The sequence below is a fragment of the Chelmon rostratus genome, chromosome 16 (assembly GCF_017976325.1).
Source record: "Chelmon rostratus isolate fCheRos1 chromosome 16, fCheRos1.pri, whole genome shotgun sequence".
In the NCBI taxonomy this organism is placed as follows: Eukaryota; Metazoa; Chordata; class Actinopteri; order Chaetodontiformes; family Chaetodontidae; genus Chelmon; species Chelmon rostratus.
Genome location: NC_055673.1, coordinates 21,717,585 through 21,737,906, shown reverse-complemented (window position 1 = coordinate 21,737,906; position 20,322 = coordinate 21,717,585). Strand labels below are relative to the sequence as shown.

General features: G+C 43.9%; 1 protein-coding gene across 1 annotated transcript in view; it reads left to right on the top strand.

Annotated features, from left to right (window-relative positions):
- ptprua (protein tyrosine phosphatase receptor type Ua) overlaps positions 1-20,322 on the top strand; it is a 177,660-nt gene that overhangs the window by 138,938 nt on the left and 18,400 nt on the right. Inside the window, exons 14-21 of the mRNA XM_041954690.1 lie at positions 1,048-1,186; positions 2,958-2,987; positions 3,410-3,570; positions 3,916-4,103; positions 10,049-10,121; positions 11,975-12,051; positions 14,224-14,241; positions 16,950-16,986. Of these exons, the coding sequence (XP_041810624.1) occupies positions 1,048-1,186; positions 2,958-2,987; positions 3,410-3,570; positions 3,916-4,103; positions 10,049-10,121; positions 11,975-12,051; positions 14,224-14,241; positions 16,950-16,986 (723 nt within the window). The remainder of the gene's footprint in view (positions 1-1,047; positions 1,187-2,957; positions 2,988-3,409; positions 3,571-3,915; positions 4,104-10,048; positions 10,122-11,974; positions 12,052-14,223; positions 14,242-16,949; positions 16,987-20,322) is intronic.

The window sequence follows — 20,322 nt, the reverse complement described above, 5'->3', positions numbered from 1 at the left end:
TATATATATATATATATATATATATATATACTTGCCTTCAGTAGCATTGAGCGGTGCAGGTGGTACTAAAGGGTTGCAGAGAGTGCAGTGTAGGTTTTCATGACGAGGTGTGACTACAACACAAATACTGCTCCCAATATTCTTAATGTACAGGCCCACACAGAAGACTGGTAAGCTGACAGCTGCTTTACACAAAGCCAACGCCAACGAAATACACAAATATGAAACCGCCAAAGCAGCTTCGGCTATAAACGGTTCACAGCAATAGTACTAAAATATTTTTTTAATTTATGCATGTATGAAAATATATGTTTTTTTTTTAATTCGTGGAGGTAGGTCACCTCAGCCCCCCCCCCCCCCCCCCCCCCCCAGTGACAGTCCTGACTTTCAGTTTAACATACCAAGACTTTTAAGACTTCTGTCTCCACCACAACACAGTGAAAATGAATGAAATTCCTTTAGTAGAAAGTAGTTCCAATGAAAGCTCTTCTTTGTAAATTACCCAAGTTAAACAGGACGCTGTGAGTGGAAAAGCATGTTTCTAAGTGTCATTTTTTCAGTGCTGTAAACACCACCGTGCGTTCGTCTCCACGCATTCGTATTTACAGATGTCCCAAAACAACTGCAAATAAAAGCAAAACCATCTGCACAGCTAGATCAAACCCTCCACGAGGGGTAAGTGAGAAAATGTGTTTCCTCCATCGTTTGGATGAACTCAGCATTTCGGCTCTGTCTGTGGTAAAAGAAAAGCACGCTTTCTTGTTTTGTGCCGCACTGTAAATCAGTGGAGAACTCCAGCAGATTTCCCACCCAGCAGACCTTCAGTGCCGAGTCCAGCAGAGGCTGCCAGTCTTCTTGGCAATAGTTTTGCTTCATTATGGTAATTACGCTAAAATGAATGTGGCGATGATTTATTGACATCAAACAACAACATGTAGCATCTTGTTTTAGCAATTAGAGCTGAATAACAATCCAGAGTTGCCGTCTCTGTAGCATTCATCCTCTCCTCCTCCTCCTCCTCCTCACCTCTCTGTCGTGCTCGTGCAGCTGCCTGTAAGGACTCCAAGCGGGCTCTGGAGGTATCCCAGCATGCCGAAGACATGGGTCTGATCCTCGGGGCCTGCGCTGGCGGGCTGGTGGTCCTCATTCTGCTTCTTGGGGCCATCGTCATCATCGTCAAGAAGGGGTGAGCGGCTGTGAAAATGTTTGTGTGTCTGCCGGCCGGTCAGTGTGAGACGGGTGAGACCTTTTCAGAGTCAAACATTTACGCTCTTAAGTCTTATTGTTCCTGTGTAGCCTATCCAAAGGAGTAAATTTATCTCTATCCCACTTGGCAGCTTGGGTCTATTGAGGAAAGCATTTGGCAATAAGAGTGAATTACAACCAGAGTTAGTGGAATAGTAGAGCATTAATCCTTAACTCTCCCACCGCTGCCGCAGCCAAGCTTTTTTGTTTCATCTCATCTTTTAATTTCAAGGTCTGCGTGTTGGCTGAGCACATTCAAATGCAGCCTGCTCGCGCTGGAATCGTTGGCTGCTTTCCACCTGCAAATTACCTCTGTCGTCGATCGCACCTGCAGTGTATTCTTCCTTCGCTCGCTGGGCAATGGCGGAACACTCATCTGAGTGTGAAATATTTCATCAAGGGGCATGTTATTCCATTGCCCACTCAATTACATGAGGCAAGCAGCTGTGAGGTGCCAGTGGATGGGTTAGTAATTGGTTAGGAAGGTTTTTTTTGCGGTTTTTTTTGGAAAGAGGAACTTCTCCGCCCAAGGAATTTTCTCTCAGAGAACAGAGGGAGAATGAATGGGATGTCTGGAAGAAGGCAGTGACTGATAAGATTCAGTGAGCCAATCTCGCGGACACAATAGGAACTAGACAGCCACACGGGGGCAACAGGAGCGAGGCGACGGGTTTATATTTAGCCCCGTGATAGTCACTGTGCATGTACAAAGTTAGACTGTGTATGGAAATATGGAAATATGGTGAGGATTCCTTTGATTAATGAGCAGTCAGATCCTCCATCCTTACAAAAATGCTATTTCATAGCAGAATTTATTTTACTGTACACTTTATATTAATTTGAAGTTATACATATTATTATCTTGTAGCTGTAATTTCACAATGTACAAATCCAGATGCTACTAGTGGACAATACCGCTTCACATACCTAACCATCAATTTTCTATACCAAATTGGAATTCCCTCATTTTATTCCCTTAATTTTATTTTAAATTTGTCTTTAGCTCCACGAGATGATCGGTTAGGAAAAAAAATATTTCTTGAAATACTAGAAAGAAGCCATTTTTGGGAGGTTTTGGAGCACATAGGCACACTGCTTAATAACTGCCTTGTATAACCTTGGTGCTTTTACATATAAATGTGAAATGTGGCACACTTGTGGACGTGTGTGTGGGTGTGTGGGAACCAGAAAATCTAAAGGAGGCGTTTTATAATTCAGATTATAGAAGGTTCACTGTAAAAAAACATTAATGTGTGTTTTCATGTTTTTCCACAATGTGTATTAATTATCCTATACTTTCATTCACTGATAAATTCAAGTATTTTTCTTATGTATATTTAATGGTTCAAGTAGATTTTCAGTTGAAGCCAACGTGTGTCTGTGAGCGTTGAACAAGCGTTAAACAGAAGTATGTTAAATAAGGTGGAAAAAACTTTGTAAATGCAGCAACATAAATATATGATCTAGATAAACCTCGACTGTAAAAACTGAAACTCCTCATTGCTCCGGAGCTGGATTTTAGTGTGCTGCAGACCCTCTCTTCATCCTCGATGCTTTGGTCCTGCTTCATGATTGCTTGCGAGGAACATTCCAACGCACTGAGCATCTTCATTTATCTTTCTGATGCCATCTTGACAAACCATAGTCACCTCTCTTTTTTTTTTCTCCTCACTCTCTGTCTCTCTCCTTTCCTCCTCCTTCATGCTAATCAGAAGGGACTTCTATTCTTACCCTTACTACCCGTAAGTTACTCCTTTCTCCATCTTCCGCCATGACACCATCTTCCCCTTGCTTGCCCTTCGTAGCCCCAGGATTGCTAGAGTGGAAATCAGCATCTCCACCCCATCCTCCAGTATAGACCCCTCTTCCTTCCTCCTCCTCCTCCTCCTTTCGCCCTAACACCTCCGCCACAACCCCACCGCCACCTCCCGCCACTCTTGCTATCACCAAATCGCACTTTCCCCCTTGTCCAGTTTCAATCTTGTAGCTCTTATATTTCCCCCTCAGTCCAATTTCTCATCTCCTCACCCGCCCCTCTTTCCTTCCTTCCTTATCTCTTTGCCTGTCTTTCTCTCATTCTGTCCTCTGTCTATTATTACTCCCCCCTCCCCCTATCTCTCTCTCTCTCTGTCCTCCCACCTCTCTCTGCATCTCTACTCTACAGTAGGAAGAAGGTGGCCATAAACAAGGCAGCCATGTCCTACAGGCAGGAGAAGAGTCGGAAGCTGAGCTCTTTAGACTGCAGCATGACAGAGCAGAGCACTCTCCAGCAGGATGAGAGGATGGCCCACTCCTTCATGGATGCCCACGGCTGCAACGCTCGAAGTAAGACAGCGAGGAACATATGGGTACTCTTGAGAAAGTGTCTAGAGAGATGAAGCTCCCTCCTTCCTGACCTTCAGCCATGTTTACTTCCGAACATGTATCCAATCTGTTCTGCCAGACCATAAGGTGCTCTCGACAGAGAAATCTTCTGCAAGTCTCTTGTCTGTTTGAATATTCTGCAGTGCCAGTCAGCCCTCACATCTCTGCAGAAACGCTGACTTTTTTCCTTGAGCTGCCCCCTAGACTTTCCAGCCGAGTTTACACGAATAAAAAAGAACAGAGTCCCTGTCGCAGAATGCATAATGTCAGCGGTGTGCCTTGAATTCTGTGCGTTCGTGTTCCCAGATGAGCAGCGGAGCTCTGTGAACGAGTCCAGCAGCTTACTGGGAGGCTCGCCCCACCGTCACTGTCGGAGGAAGAGCTCGCCTTATCACACGGGCCAGCTCCACCCTGCCGTAAGGGTGGCTGACCTCCTCCAGCACATCAACCAGATGAAGACAGCTGAGGGATATGGCTTTAAGCAAGAATACGAGGTAAGAAAGGAGAAAAGTAGCAGAGTGAAAGGCAGTGTTTTACTGCTCAGGTGTACTTTCAGTCTTGGGCTGTTTTTCATGGTCTGAGATACCTTCCTTATTTCTAGTTAAGGGAGATCATGTTGCTTCATACAATAATACTGTTCTTCCAACTTTGTGGCACACACATACACAAAGCCAGGTCAATAAAGAAATGGCTCACTCTGACTGGCCACGCACACAGGTACCAACTGCTGTATGTGCATGTTCAAACATAGCTTCAGTAGTGTGGGATTTATGCTATAACATGGAAAAATAAATACGGAGGCTGGCGTCCAAAGTGAAACGACAGCATCAGTCATTTCATTAAGTGCCCCAAAAGGACGTGATTATGTTGGAGCAGCCTCTGTAGCAGCTGTAGGAGTTATGACACTCGTCCGTCGGGAGCAGGGCAGAAAGTCAGGTGACGTTATAGAGAGACCGAGTCTGACTTTCTGCTCGTTTCTCCTCTCCATCTGCTAGTCAACATTGTTTTTTTTGTTTTTTTTAACAGTGGCAGCAATCATTCCTTAAGCGCATGGTTATTATGTAACCATGACGACGAAGCTCCCCAACCTTAAGTGAAAGCACAATGTTTGCCTAACCTTAACCAAGTTGATATTTTTACTCAGAAGTTGGGGAGACGGAGAGACTCATGATACTTTCAATGTGATGTTGACACTGGGAACACATTTCTTGTGACACGCTATATCGATGTATGAGACTGACATGAACACGCACACAGCACAGTGTTATACAGTCACCGTTACCTGAATTAGACATAAGGCATAAGTGTGACTTTATGCTCCATACACTTGAAATGGGAATTGCTACTAGCACCGCTTGGTTAACAGAAACGACTGCTTACACATCTACTATATTTTACCAAGGAAGTTTTCTACCGACTTTTGTTGTTCTATTATTATGTGTGAGCATATTTATGTGTGGTACAACCATGCCAATAAAACCCATCAAAGTATAACAAAAGCTATCGATAAACCTTCGTTGAACTATTAATAGTGTTATCTTGTACACGTGTGATCGCGTACATTACTACTTTTCCACTGACCCTTCACTAAAACCCCTCCTCCAAACAGCAACTATCCAATCATAGCTTTGGAACTGTAGCTAGGCAACGGCAGGCCTGTCAAGCTTTGCGTTTCTGGACATCTAGAGGGTGGCGTCTTTTTTGCAGTCATTCAAAAACCTAAAACAGGAGCAGACGTGTGAGGAACAGATTCAGTTTTTCTGCTGTGACTTAAGATGCAAATGTTAGCATGTCTGGCTAACTAGATTACTGTCTCCAGTGATCAAGCATTATGTTCAAAAGCAATGGGCTGTTAGCTTTCTGCATTATTTTGTGGGGTTGCAGGTTACATTAGAAAAACACCTGTTCAGGACCAACACATCCACTGCTTGTGGAGATATCTGTGAGCCAAGATGCAACTACTGTATATCAGAATCGGTAGTAATGACAGCAGCTTCCTGCTCGCTGTTTGTTTTGGGGATGGTCACACTCCAGCACACTCGCCAAACCTGCGTTACATACCAAAACATTTCCAAATTCAAGGTTTATTTCTTATATCCTCAAAGCGAAGCCTAAATCTAAACTCTGTATTGCGTATCTAGGTACGTTTTTCTGTAGTAAGTATTCAAGGGCTATGCTACAATGACTAAGATTTTAATTAGCCTACTTTTTATTTTTTATTTTTAATATCGTGCTATGGAGCGAACTAGATCCTCACTGAAATACACAAACAATGCTGCTTCCTTCTTTTCATTACTTGGGTGAACAGCTGGTGAGGATGTTGATGTTATAACCGGGACGTGCAGCGTTAGCATCAGTCTTTTAGCATTATATCATGTTCGCAACCATCAAGTACATATTTAAGACCTTTTACAGGGTTCTCATTTTGAAATGTGTCAAACATCATCTGGAGACAGTCTTCTCAGCTGACTCACAAAATTTTAAGCATTAGCATTAACTTATATCGGCTAGCTACACTAATATCCAAAAATTACTGTGGATTTTGTTGGTAAATCTGCCATCGCAGTAACAGTAACTGAGGAGGATTGTGCTTAACGAAGGGTCAATTCTTAATTTCTGTGACTAGCTAGCGGTAGCTTCCTCTTTGACCTGAATGATGCACTAGGTAAGGCATCCACCTCTGGGCCAATGTTTTGATAACAGTTGACTTATAGCTCTAATTGAGTGCAAATTAACAACTGCACAAAGTGGCAAGTGCAGTGTGGAAATAGCTAGTTACAGCACAACAGTCGGTGTTTACTTCACACTCAAATTTGCTGTCAATTTTGGCGTTCAGCTGGTGTAACGGGCCGCAGATCTCAACCCCATCTAAGACCTTTGAGATGAACTTGAACACCAACTGTGATCCAGACCTTATCACCCAACATGGGTGTCGGTCCTCACTGGAGGCCTGAGTATACACCCAACGGACGCCTGCACAGGCAGACCACAGACACGAAGGGGCTCTGTTTGTGCTACTTTCTAGAGTCTGCTTGAAGGAAGTGTTCCACACATGTGCAGAGCTATTCTGTAGCTTGTGGTGACACAGTGGACACGACAAATTGGAGGTATGCGGATGTTTGCACAGAGCTTACTCGTACACCCTCTGATAATGAAATGTGTGTCACGTGGACCCTCGCGGCCTTTCGCAGATGCAGAAAGAATAATTTTGGCTTTGTGCTTGTGTCTGAACAGGAGCAAATCCCTGGAGCCAGGTTCATCTAGTAAAAGCCTGAAGCCAAAAAGAGTGGAGGCTGTTAAGAGCACATTAATTCCCATGACTTTGGAATGAGATGCTGAAAGGTCACATATGAATATAATGTTTGGGTCTCATGCATGAACTTAACAACCCGTGACCTCCCAGAACCTGAACTTTTAGAAAGTTAGGTGGCTGTGGTTCATAGTTCTGAAGCGAAGGAGCTCAAACCTGAGTTATTTAATGTACAGAATGCTTTCTCCTACATGGATAACACCTTTTTTTCCAGCTGGGACAGAAAAATGAGTGACAACAATATTACAGATGGCATTGTTTAGAAATTTGTGATATTTTTTAGATGCAGTTAGTGCACAGAGCCGTCTGTATTACTGCAACTACTGTTTAGAAAAGGCTTAAATGGAGCATTTAATATTCATGAGCAAGCAATAAAATGCTGTTTTACTTCATCTGCATTACAGAGATAATGTAGATAAACTGAACTTTCTGCTGCTGTGGGGACTAATGCTTTTCCAAGTTACTCCTTTCAACTTTCTGTTTACTTTAACATGGAGTCCTCCCTATCAACCACTGATGATGAGACTTTTTTTTTTTTCGCGCGTCCACCTGCAGGAAGCCAGATGCACTTTTTCAATTCATTAAGCTCCCTCAGGGCCCAACAAATTCCCCCCCTCCAAAATCAATACACGGGTCACTTTTTCACTCCTCGGTCTGGCTCCCCATCGCCTGGAGAAATAAACAAGATGAAGGGGATCAGCGTGCACACTACTGTCAGACTTCATAACCCTTATTTCCCACAGGGTCATGCTGCTGCCATTGATCAGATATGTTCAAGGCATTGTTGGGGGTTGTGAATGAGGCAGGCTGTGTGGGTAGGCTTGTGTTTGGAAGCCAACATCTGGAACCCGAGCCAGTGAATACAGCAACAGGAAGCGTGTCACCCTCCATGACTGATACAGCCCTCATATGAGTAAAGCCATGTCATTTTGTTTTCACCTGCAACTGTAGCACCCAGCAGCCCAACCACTATTGGACTGAACAATATCGACAAAATCTGACATCTTATGCGTGCCAGTATTTTGTTTTTCCAGCATAAACATTTAATAAGGAAGCTTTGAATTTGGTGATTATAGCTGCACTGAGTGATGTTTTTTTGTGTTTGCAACAGATTAAATGACTGTGTTTAATGTGAAAGGTGGCACAGACAGAAAACGATTACCCGACTGCAGTTTCAGTCACCTCTATAGAGCTTTCCAGCCTTTATTAGCTCATTGTTGCTGCACTAATTAACTGTTTCCAACAAGTAAAAAGCTCCAAGAGCCCACTATGTGTTTCCCGCTCAGCACCAGACAGCAGACAGAGAGACACAGTTTGCGGCTCGCTGGTGAACACAGCGAAATATCTAGAAGCTGAGTTGGTGGAGAACAAAGCTCATAATAATTTATTTTATTCATAGAGCACTTTAGACCCAAAGCGGCAACAGACAGTGATGCAAAACAGCAGACACAGTGATGCGGAAACAAAAGCATTCAGCATAAAAGCACATCGGCTAACATCGTGGGACGAGACGGTCGCAGACAAACAAGATTTGTAACAGGAGTTGTTCAAAGCATGCATTAATTAGACTTGTATTCATCAAATGGCATCAAACGCATTAGCCATAGCAGCTTTATTTTATGTTATGTGTTGTATTTTCAGCTTGTTCTGCTTTCCTCAAGGATCACTGAGCAAGTTACAGTCTGTACTCGAGTGAAACAGAAAAATAGGCTCTTGAGTGGACGAGCTAAGTATCGATGACACCGGTCTGAATCACATCAAACAAATCTTTGGCTAAGACACATTTCACACTCGGACAAGCAAACGAGCCAATAAATAGCCCCCGTGAATAACTGTGTTATTAGGTCTGAAAGAAGCTTTGTAATGGGGTCCACTGTGAACACACTGTTCTCTGCCACAGTCTGAATATTTTTTTATCTCACATGAAAGATTTCTGTATTTTCCTACTGGTTTAGAGTGGGCGGGGCTTGGTTGGAGAAAGGTGATTCGGTGCACCAATAAAGATTTTGCAATGGCAATATTTCATATGTCATGAAACATTGATGACACTTGTGGGGTTGTTTGCTAAACTTGCCAGACCACAGTCAATCAAATCTGATATAATCACACCCAAACGGCCCTGATGAAGCAGATTAGCTTCGTTTTGGACTGTTAAACTCTTCATAATTAACACCTCGGGATTTCTGAACTTTGACTGTTGCTTATTTATTCATGAATATTTAATGATACAGAGGAATACTTTGAAATGTGAAACCAAAGCTTTAGAGGCCCTAAGTGTTGAGCATGTTGAATTTAGCTGTTAAAATAGTAGAGATGTTGAATTAGATGACGGTGAGCAGAATGTTGTTGCGACTCCAGAACTGCAGGAGGACGAAGGCAGCTTTGTTTAGCAGGATTAGATCCGGTATTACCTGTACAGGATCCAGTAGCAGATGTAATCCCCCGATCAGCTTGCTTCGTGTGGCTCGACTGGGGTCTCTGGTGGTCTCGGTTCGGGCCCCCAACTTGCTCAAGGGGGATTGGTCAGCTGCAGATGAGAGGCAGCATGCCTCAGTACGACAGCCGGGATGCTCCTGCCGGTGCAGCGAGGAGATCAGACTGAAATTCAACAGAACATGACATGACTCAAGCCAGGCTCACCCATGCTCATATTTGTTGATTTTCTCCTCCTGCTCTTCCTTCACTTATAGTATTGATTTATATTCAGTGACTCATCTTGCCGCACCAGCAGGTTTAGTAGATGGGCGTCATAAACAGCTGTCACAAATTTAGCCATTTAACACTGAGATATTACGGAGCAATGGCTTCTTCAAGCAGCGAGCCTCACGCTGTGTCTGGAATGAGAATGACTGCGGCAGGCCGCCTCCTCCTTCTCAAGGCCGCAGCCATCTCTCGGTGCAGCGTGTCATCTCTCAGCCTGTCTCTCCCCGCTATGTTGTGGCAGATGTCTGTTGATGACTTGGCAAAGATGCTATGATAGTGAAGTTACTCAGAACCTTAGCGTAGCACTTGCATTAGCAGAGTCGTTTCTATTGTGCGTTTCAAGATGCATCAGATCCACACATATGATCCCTGTTTTTATAATATCTGTTGTTTGTTTGACTTATGATCTCTAAATTTACTTTGCAGAGCTTTTTTGATGGCTGGGATGTCACGAAAAAGAAGGACAAGACCAAAGGAAGGCATGACAGCTTGCTTAGCCGTAAGTACTTGGAGGTTACCAGAAATCAAACACTGATGCTATCATTGCTTGGCTCTGTTTCAGTAGGTTTTTACTTTTATTGTAGGTTACAGCTCACCTTAACATTTATTGGCTTTTCATGCATACGCTGTAGATTACCGTTTAACGGCGCTACTGCCGTGTGTCTGCCAAAGCCAGCCAATAATTATTTTTACTCCCAGCTGAATGGTTGTTAATTCTGGAAAAAAGAACAACTCTTGCTGTAATCCAATTAAAGTTTGATTAATTAAAATTGATTGTTTAACAGTGGCTTTAATAGTGTTTTTGAAATGTTGGGGTCGATCTCCAAGACAGCCTTTTAGTGTATAAATGTTAAAATATCGACTTGTACGGGTTAACTAAACTTGTGTGAAACAATGATATAAGCCAGGGGTTTTGTGCCCTCGCAGTTAAAAAGAACTTCCTGTGGTCTCTAATTATCTCTGTGATTGTGTCTAAATGCCAGTGTAGCTGAACACGTACAGTAGCACAGCTGCTGTCATTGACCTGTGCTCATGCTGATTTTGTCAGACGATATCGCGATTCTGAAATAATCTTATCCCTGCAGCTCAGCAGTCTGGCGCTGAGTCACCATTAAATCCCGTCTCCATGCTCACTCAGCTGGCTGACAGCAGGGACAGAGAAGTATGTGAATGGGCACACCTGTATGGTGAATCTGGCTGTACTGAAGCACAGAATACAGAAGGTGATCACAGAGAGCAGGAGGGAGCTGGTTAGATCAACAGGCAATCACGTAGTCTTTGTTTCAGTGATCGTTCACAGACGCTGTGGAAGAGAAAGAACAACATCTAGAAACAAATACTCTGCATTAAACCCAGATGAATTCGCTGGGTTAGCAGCTGTCTATGAGGCAGGTGCCATCGCAGGCTTTGCAGACTGACCCTTACAGGATCATTCTGTATTATTAAAAACCCATTATTGTAGCTTTGGCAATCATTTCTAGTACTTAACATTGTGCTCCCCAAAGTATTTTCTGAGAACATGGTGATATCGAGACAGTGACGTGCAATGTGGCAAGAAACACAAGCAGTGAGACGATCAGACAGGTGCTAAGAGCTTATTATCTAGACGGCTTTATTTGGCGGTGAAACCCAAAGTGAGCTCACCTCAAATGTCTGTAATTAGGGTGCACCACTCCAATAACACAGGTACAGAACTGCTATCAGCCGTGACGTGTGTGATTCATATTGAATTCAGTTTCTTTTTCCATTCATTCTAAAATTCCTTCATTCAGTTTGTAGCACTGCAACAGTGTCTGCCCTCATGTTACCACCTTACATAAAAACGGTTCAGATGAGTTCTTCCTACAGATTAGAAAACTGGGAAAAGGAGAGCAGCGGTATGAAACCCTGACTTCAGGTATCAGGAGAAAGTTGAATCAGTGCATCTTCATTTCTAATAATCTGTCTGCTTGTGTTTCTTGCCGGTTGGACTTTAACAATGTCTTTGCATTCACTGATCTCAGCAGTTGCTTTAAGAACAGTGTATTTTTTTACTGATGAAAAGCAGTTCTGATAAACTTGAATTATCCTTTAAGATGATGAGGAAGCAGAAATGAAACAATTAGCTGGCATCCAGTGTTTATACCCATAACCGCAACCAGTCAGAGACCTTTGTTGCATGTCATATCCTCCTCTCTTTCTCTCTCTCTCTCTCTCTCTCTCATCCTAGCCTTCATTACATTTGAATTTGCTCAGACAGACGACCAGAGATCTGCTTTTCTGTTAATAAAAGCCAATATTTTGACCGATACAGTAAACAGGTCTTGTAATGACGCAGCAAGTGAACCCTTAATCATTTTTTGTGCCTTTCAGACGATCGCCATCGAGTCAAGCTCCACTCTCTGCTGGCAGACCCCAGCTCTGATTATGTCAATGCCAACTACATAGACGTAAGTCACCGTCGTCTTATTTTGCCTCCTACTCCATCACCTCTGTCGTTGTTGATCCCACAGCTCCGCCTTACCGGCCTGTACGAGTCGTCTTTTATTGTTGCAGTTGACCCAGTGCTCGAGCAGAGGGCAGATCCACATACTGTCTGAGGTGTGAGCTCTGTTACTTAGACCAAACTGTCATTCAGTAACTGCACCCACAGCGTAGCATTATATCTATGCGTGCTAGCACATCCAGGCTTTGAAGCGAGATTTTATCGCAGCGACTGCAGAGATCCTACAAGAGCCTGTAAGCTGGGAGCATCAGGCCTCATGACTCACCCAGATGCTTTTGTACGGCAACGCCGCACCTCAATTGGACTCAATATAAAATTTCTGATCCTTTCATCTACTTTCAGATATTTTGATCTCACCTACAGTTCAACTCGAGTGAGCATCTCAGCGAGACTCTCAAGTCCGAGCGGTAGCATGCACTCCTGCCAGATGCTATCTCTGCAGCTTTGCGTTAGAAGGACTAGCACGAGCTGAAAGACAGTCACTTTTTTCCTTCAGTGCTGTCCAGGACCTGAGAAAGGCTGACTGTGAAAAGCCTTACCTCTGTTTTCGGTCCTACCTCCTGAGGCACTCATTGCAGGCTTTAATATGCATTGTTATGGCCTCTGAATCCTGTATTATGTCCTTTGTTTCTGTTGTTGTTTGTTGAACAAAAGGTAAAAGTGGACAGAGCGGGGCAGATCAGTAGTGGATGCATGAATCAGCTTATGTGGGTGGCCCTGGTTAAAGCGCAGCGTCAAAGCTCACAGCGCTATCCATGGCCACTTTATCCCCTTTAGTGGCCCGTGAGGGCTGCGTCAGGACGAACGCTCCAAGGACTTTTCCGTCATTAACTGTGCCATCTCCAGCACCGCCTGCATGTCATGCCAAGACCCCTGGCTCACAGCACTGCAGCGAAATGATTCCAAATGATTCATGGAAGACGCCAAGGTTGGAATACATGGAACATTGCTTTTTTGCAAAGGTTAAACCGAAAAGTTCCACCGCCCGTTCCTCTCACTCACATGCAGGTTTCCATAATTTGTCCCCAGACATGGGTAGCGAGACGTGACATTTTTGTGTCAAATTGCTAGATGTTTCTTTTGTTGCCAGCTATTGCTTACAGATGTAACGCAAACGGGACGCCATCCGCACTCAGTTCCTGAAGGATTCTGCATTCACTGTTATTTACACCAGCTGTCAGGGAGTCTTGCTCCGGTACTCAGGAAGAGATGCCTGTCACACTTGTGTTGGAAGCAGCAGGAATTTGTTTGGAATTTGATGAAATGGGAATGAGCAAGGGAAGCGATGTTGCCGTGCCTAACCAAACAAACAAACCAAGAAGCTTAATTGCTTTGAATCACGGGGAAATTCCACTTTGGCTTGCATCTTTGTCTTTGTGTGTCATCTGGGGAAGACAGGATAACCCAATTTATTTGCCTTAAAGTCCTTAAAGAAGAATTCCAGATCCTACCGCTTTGCTCATGCTAGTTTCAGCTACTTAATTGAGAAGTTTTGGGCATCATCTTCATTGGTAATAATAACACTGTACTCACAAAGTAGCTCTCAATGCTGCAGCACTGCTAAAAAGGTAGACCTGGTGAGAAGCACGAGCAGGCAAACAAACCGCCAGGCTCGTTTGGCAGAGAACACAAAGCTGATCGTTTTATTATAGCTGTCAAACATCCATCAGTTTACAGACCTGCGTCAACCTTGACCTTGTGCACACTCACGCAATTCAGCTTATTGTCAGCATTTTGGATAAGCTCACTTTTGTTTTTAACTCCAAATAAAGTGGTTTATTTTATCTGGATAAACTGTTTAATGGCTTGTTAACAACCTGTCAGATCATCAGACTGCTTCGTCTGATTTTTTACCAATGGGGACGTGTTCAGAGCAACGACGCTGCTGAGTACCACTTCCTGAGTCCTGAGTTATCACTTGCATAGAAACATGGGAATTTAAGCCTTTTGAACATTATTCTCTCCACAGGTCCTCAAGGCTCGCTGCTCTCTAACCCTTTCATAGCCCTCTTTCCTTCTCTTAAATCACAATAACTAGCTCTTGTCTCCTCCCCCCTTTACTTCTTTCTCTCTCTCTGTTTTCCGCCCCCGTTTTCAACCCCTTGGCATCTCTTAGATTCGGATAAACAGGGAAGTAAGTACCTTGCTTCTCTTCTCTTTCCATCTCCCCTCCCTTATCACGCTGCCCCCTCTTGCTGTCCCTGCCAGCCCTCCACTGCTTCCCTCCAACAGCAGATCTTCTTTCCCTTCTCCGCTCTGAGCTGCTGAGCCTGTCCGCCTTTAGCCATCAGTTTTCCCCTCCGAGTTATTTTTTTCTTTCAAACCTGAGTGCAGCCATCTCTGTTCTCTTTCATCCAGAGTCATATGCTCACCTGGAGTTCTTGCTTAACATCAGGCTGTCCTATAAAAGTCCTGGTAGTATGCCACAGAGGAGAGTACGCTAGGTCAAGTCAGGCAACTCAGACCAAAGACACAGTTTACTGACATCATGCCACAGTAAGAGCTGGACACGTATTCAGTAATTTCAGGCTTTTTTCTTAGGGCCCATTTACATCATGTTTCTCAGAGGACTAATTCATACCATCAAGTAACACAAAGTCATTATCTTGTCCTTCTGAAATGATTGCGAGAAGTCTGCAGAGCTATTTGGTGCAGTATGCAGTATTTGGCAAAGGAATGGCCCGCCCTACTCTGCCACTGATTGGCTAGTATGTAGGTAGGTTGGGTTGATTAGGTTTAGCTATGAGGAGGTTAGGTTAGGTCAGGTCAGTGCTGTAAAGAGTTTACAATTGACAGCGATGTTGTGTTTCAGGATTTACGTAGTAAAGTAAAACCATTCATGAAAGCGCTGCACGTTTTTTACTTTCCTCCATGAGTGAATCCACTGCTTGTTGGGGTTCCATTGGAATGACGTGATTTTGGTCAGCAGTAGTGGTGGAAACAAGTCCTAAGTGTAAAATAGGAAGTCGATTTGAACTGGCCACAAAAAGTCATACATATTTGGCACTTTAATGGTTAACATAAAAACAAATGATGCATTTTCTCAATACAAAACTCAATGCCAGCAGATGGAAAATAGTACAATATATGTATGTATAGGTTTGAGGTGTAATTATATATTCAAAGTAAAAGTCTTTATTTAAAATAACAAAACAATTCCTCGAAGATATCGAGTGGATACAAACAGTTTGTAATACAATTTGCTTGGGATGCAAAGCAATTGCTCCACCCATGCAATTATCTTCACAGGAAATGAATTGCTGCAGCTACAACAGCAATAATTTGAATAACAATGGTGGGTAGTTTGCAAAAAGTACTGTCCTTTGTGTACTATGAAGCTGTGGTCAAATTTGGACAGAACACTGTGCATTTTTAGCCTTAGCTTGTGCTCAAGGAGCTCGTTATATTGCTTCTGTTATTTCACTTTTCATGCAGCTGATTTTCAGATGCAGACTGTAAGCTGTTTGAATTACGATTGGCTTTACAAGACCCAGATGTCATTTATTTTCAGTGGAGTAAACCTCAGAATTCCCTTTAATATCCACCTGTACTCTCAGAGAGGATCAGCAGGATTCCTACTCAGTTACCTGCATACACCAAGGTCAGCTTTTCTCTGACTTGTCAAAGGTTGTAGTTCAGAGTGAGCCAGACTTGCCACAACAAAATTGTTTCTCTCTCTGTTTGGTAGAATTGATAAGCTTTCCACATCTCAAATATTTCTGCATGTTTATTTATTTATTTATTTTTTTTTGTTCCAATCCATTGTGAATTCACATTGCTTGATGTTTTTCTGCTCACCTGCTGTTGGAAAATGTGGTTGCCAAGGTGACAGACAGGAAACTGGTCGGCCCAGGCAAAATCAGCCAGCAGAGGCTCCTGGGAATGACGGTCCCTGCACTCTTTCATAGTGATGGCCATCCATCTCAACTCCCCTCTGTGGCATGACAGTTATGGAATGTAATTTGTGTGCCTGCCCGGCTGAATAGTGCGTACATGTGCATCAGTGGGTGTGTGTGTGTGTCCGTACAGTATTGTACAAATGTTTACTGTGTACAGCAGTTGGAATCACTTTACCCATGAGTGATGAGAGGGCACACTAATCCTAATTCTTGTGATCTATCATGCTTGGCTGCTTTGCATTCAGCATGCGGGGTAGGCCTGGTGGAGGGCCAGGACGCCCCTAATAGCCCTCGAGACAGTGCGCACTGTATCATAACTGCACTAATGCCAAGCTGAGCAGAAAGGAGGCAGCCAGATCAGCCCGTGTCACTCAGGTAGAATTACTCCCAGAGCTGAAGATCCCGCACTTGTCAATCTACCTTTGATCAGCGGCCTCGGCTGCATGCAGAGCACCACACGCCGAGCCGCCTTTGAAATGCAGCTTCACCACTCCGCATGTAATGACTGACCTGGCTCAGAGAGAGGCGGGGAAAATCTTGAATTAATGCCATTTCTCCATGCATTACCATTCAAGTGCGATCCTCCACCCAAACCCGGAGCCTAAACATCGCAAAGAATTTGGCCGGTCGAACATGCTAATGTGTTTTAAGCAGAGCGTCATCGGCCCACAGCACGGCGCAGATTAGTTTTCACGGCCACTGAAGTGTCGTCAGTCATAAGCAGAGCAGAAATTTAGCAGGGCGCCGACATCAAACCCAGCTCCGAGATGAATAAGAGATGACTCGATGCTGAAAATGGAGAAAGAGAATGGATGGGAGGGGTGAAATGAGAGTTAGAGGTCCCTGAGTCTCACTTCATCATGCGCTCTTCTAATTATTAACTCTCTCCCATTTCTTTTTCTGCCTTTTCTCCACTATCTTTCTCACTCTCTCTGTCTCGCAGGGCTACCAGCGATCAAACCACTTCATCGCCACTCAAGGTGAGTTTGAGACACCCAGGAGCAGCGTTTGACTGCTAATGTCTGCGCTTGTGTTGCGCCGTCCTTTACGCCGCAGACCAGCCGGCAATATTAAAATGACTTTAGTGAATTATTAATGTGTAGACAACAAATGAGCCTGCGTTGCCTCATGCTCACATCTGGATTTCCACCATAAAGCGTCGCTTCCCTCCATCTGCGAGAAACGCTCCCATAACAATCGACTGTACCTGTCAGTCAATCTGCACTGTAACGCCGCTGACTGTCGCTCTCTGTGAAGTTCTGCTTTTGTGTCTCTCCTCCCCGCCATCTGCATGTGTGGCGCGCTATCTTTCTGATGTCAGTTTGATACACTATATAGGCTGCCTTCCCCAAGCGGCACACACACACTAACACACACACACACTCACAGAGAGAGAGAGAGAGAGAAAGAAAGAGAGCAAGACGTTCTCTTTATTCTCCGCCGGCTCTGATCCTATTTATTCAGTGAATATGTTTTTCACTTGGTAATCCCCCTCTGATTTCTTCCCATCTTTCACTTTGGTCTCAGTTCTGCCGCTTCATAAAAGTAACCTCCGAAAATTTCTCTCTCTCTCCCTCTCTAATGTTGCTCACAAACTCTTTCTGCATACAGCGCAGGTGGAGAGAGCGCCACAGTGTGCTCGCAGTTCAGGGAGGAGCGCTGCCAGAAACATGACTTCTGCTGGACGGAGTTAATGATTTAAAGAATCAAACAAAATCAGAAAGTTTCCTTCGTTTATAAAGCAGAATGCTGCGGATTGCTGTCGAAAAACAAACAAGAAATTCTTCATTTTACATATTTACTTGTTTCCTGTGTTTAAAATGCTGCTATGCGTAGACAGATTTGCATTTTCAGTGAGATTGATTTTATTCTGTTATAAAATGGAATGCATACATTACCATATATAACCTGCAGAGTCAGGGTACATGTACAAACTGGGAAATTACCTAAAACTGCAACACAGAAAGTTGCTATACTAAACTTCTTCTTTCCTGGCCTGGACAGACAACAGTAGACACTGCAGTAATGAAAGTGACATGAGATAATTTACTGAGGATCTATATATTTTAGAATTGAATTAACGATTGTGTCTATTGATTGGTTAATTGGTTAATTATATATTCATGAGCTTGGATGCTCGAGACACAGTGCCGTTCAATGTCTGGTCCCAAGATAAAGAAGTCTAACCTGCTAACCTAAGCTGAAATGACAGTTAAACATATGGAAATGAGACCCAGGTTGTAAAACACACACACACACACACACACACACACACACACACAGTACATACACCACATCACTCGAGCTGTCACTCTCCCCTTACACTCTGCCTGCTCTGAACAATGCTCTGCATATGCTGGTGGCGAGCACTGGGTGGTCGACTGTCACGGCAGGTGGAGGTTGATTTGTCGAACCTCCGATGAGTCTTAAGGCAGCAGGTGCTCTGGGCTAACTCTCTATTATGTCCAGAGATGAGGGAGAGGGAGGAGGCGGGTGAGGGGGAGGCGGACGAGGAGGAGAAATGCCAGGCGCACTCTGAAAGCCCGAGTCCAAAGCGACAGCGCGTTGTGCTATGCATACAGATTCACCCACCCGGCCGCTGGTATCACACATCATCTGTCTCTCAACCGACTGCCCCGACCCTCAGGCGATGCATTAGTGGGCTTCTCCTGCTGCAGCAGAAAAATTAACATCTCATATCGCTAATACACATGGAAGCCGGTGCAGCGATTGCTAACAGGCGAGGGAGCTGTGAATAACCCTGTGAAGAGGAGGGAAAACAGTGGTTAAAGTAGCTGCCTACGTGTGCACATTAAAACGCACGCAGGCTGGTGCGGCCCACCTCGGGTCAGCTACAGTAAAGACCAGCATCTTGCTGCTCTGAAAGGTAAAGCATTTGTCAGGCTCTGCACATGCCCTGTTCTTTCAACAGGCAAGCAAGGCAGTTACTCCTCCTCCTCCTCCTCCTATTGTATTTCTCAGCCTTCAGAGGTCTTTACATGTTTACCCTGGGGCGTGTAGTCAAATGCGTATCTTTTGAGTCCTCCTGTTAAGACAACTGCGGAGGAAACAGCAGTGAAAACAAGCATTACTGTATGCCTAATTGTTTATCTGCGGAGACAGAAAACCTCTATAGGCTTATGTTCTGCTTTTTATACCTTTTTTTTTTTTTTTTGACTGAATTCAGATGCTTTCAATCCCAGTGAGATTCTGAAATATTTGCCCATGCCTTTGTCAGGCTGGATTACAGCGAGGACTCTTTTGCTAGCCGGCAGGTTCGGCTCTTTCCAATTATATCTTAACTAGGACCCAAACATTCAGCGATATCACACATCTCCGCCGAAAACATCCTTATTACAGAGCTGATTGAACACGCGGCTAAGAGATCACAGCAGAACAGGAAACGCACGTGTTGCCCGGGCTCCGATTGATAAATGGTAATGGTGCTTGAGAAATGGAGTAAATGTTAGTAAGACGGAATTGTAATTGAATGTCACAGTTTTTAATGTGGGTAATAAATGAGCGCATAGCACATTGACAGAATAATGAACACGCTGCGTCCACGTTTCTGTGAGTAAGGATACTAGAAAATATGGAATACCACCTGCCTCATGATTTAAAAACCTACTGCTGCATGGTCTGCCACCAGATTTATATACCCAGTGCGTGGATGTTAGATTGGTTTGTTAGAGATACCGTCCCCAAAGGTCAACAACGAACTTCCATATTCAAAATTTAGTTCAGCTTAACTTAAGTTTCACTTTTGTCTTGTTTTATCACTCCGTCAAGCAGTTTGAATTGCTTTTGTATGAGATTGTGTGCCATAAATACACCTGAACTACATAACTGATCGAATACAAACAGAAAAAAAAAAGCTACTGAAGCGTGAAAACATATTCCACTCTGCCGGCGCACAAATATGTGAGGGATGAGAGGGTGCAACCTTCTCTTAAAAAAGTCATCTAGGTCAGTTACAGGAGACAAGATAATATTCCTATTAAATAAACTGAGTGGGTAGAAATGAATCGACATCTTGTTCACTAAAAGGGGTGTAGTGTGTTTGGCAGAGGAGTCAGTGTGAAGGAGGACCTTGTGATATTATCAACGCCACAGTGTAATGAAATCAATGAAAGTGTCATCTTCTCCAGGAGGCTGTGATTTGTGTCAGCCACTGGTGTCTGGGTAAGGCTGTACAGGAGCTTGTTTGCACAATGGCTGAGGATTTGTGGGTGTATTGAAATGACATTTCTCTGTAGAATTAGGAGAACACAGAGCGGGCAATAGTTCATGAATGACACATTGTTACTCTATTCCCT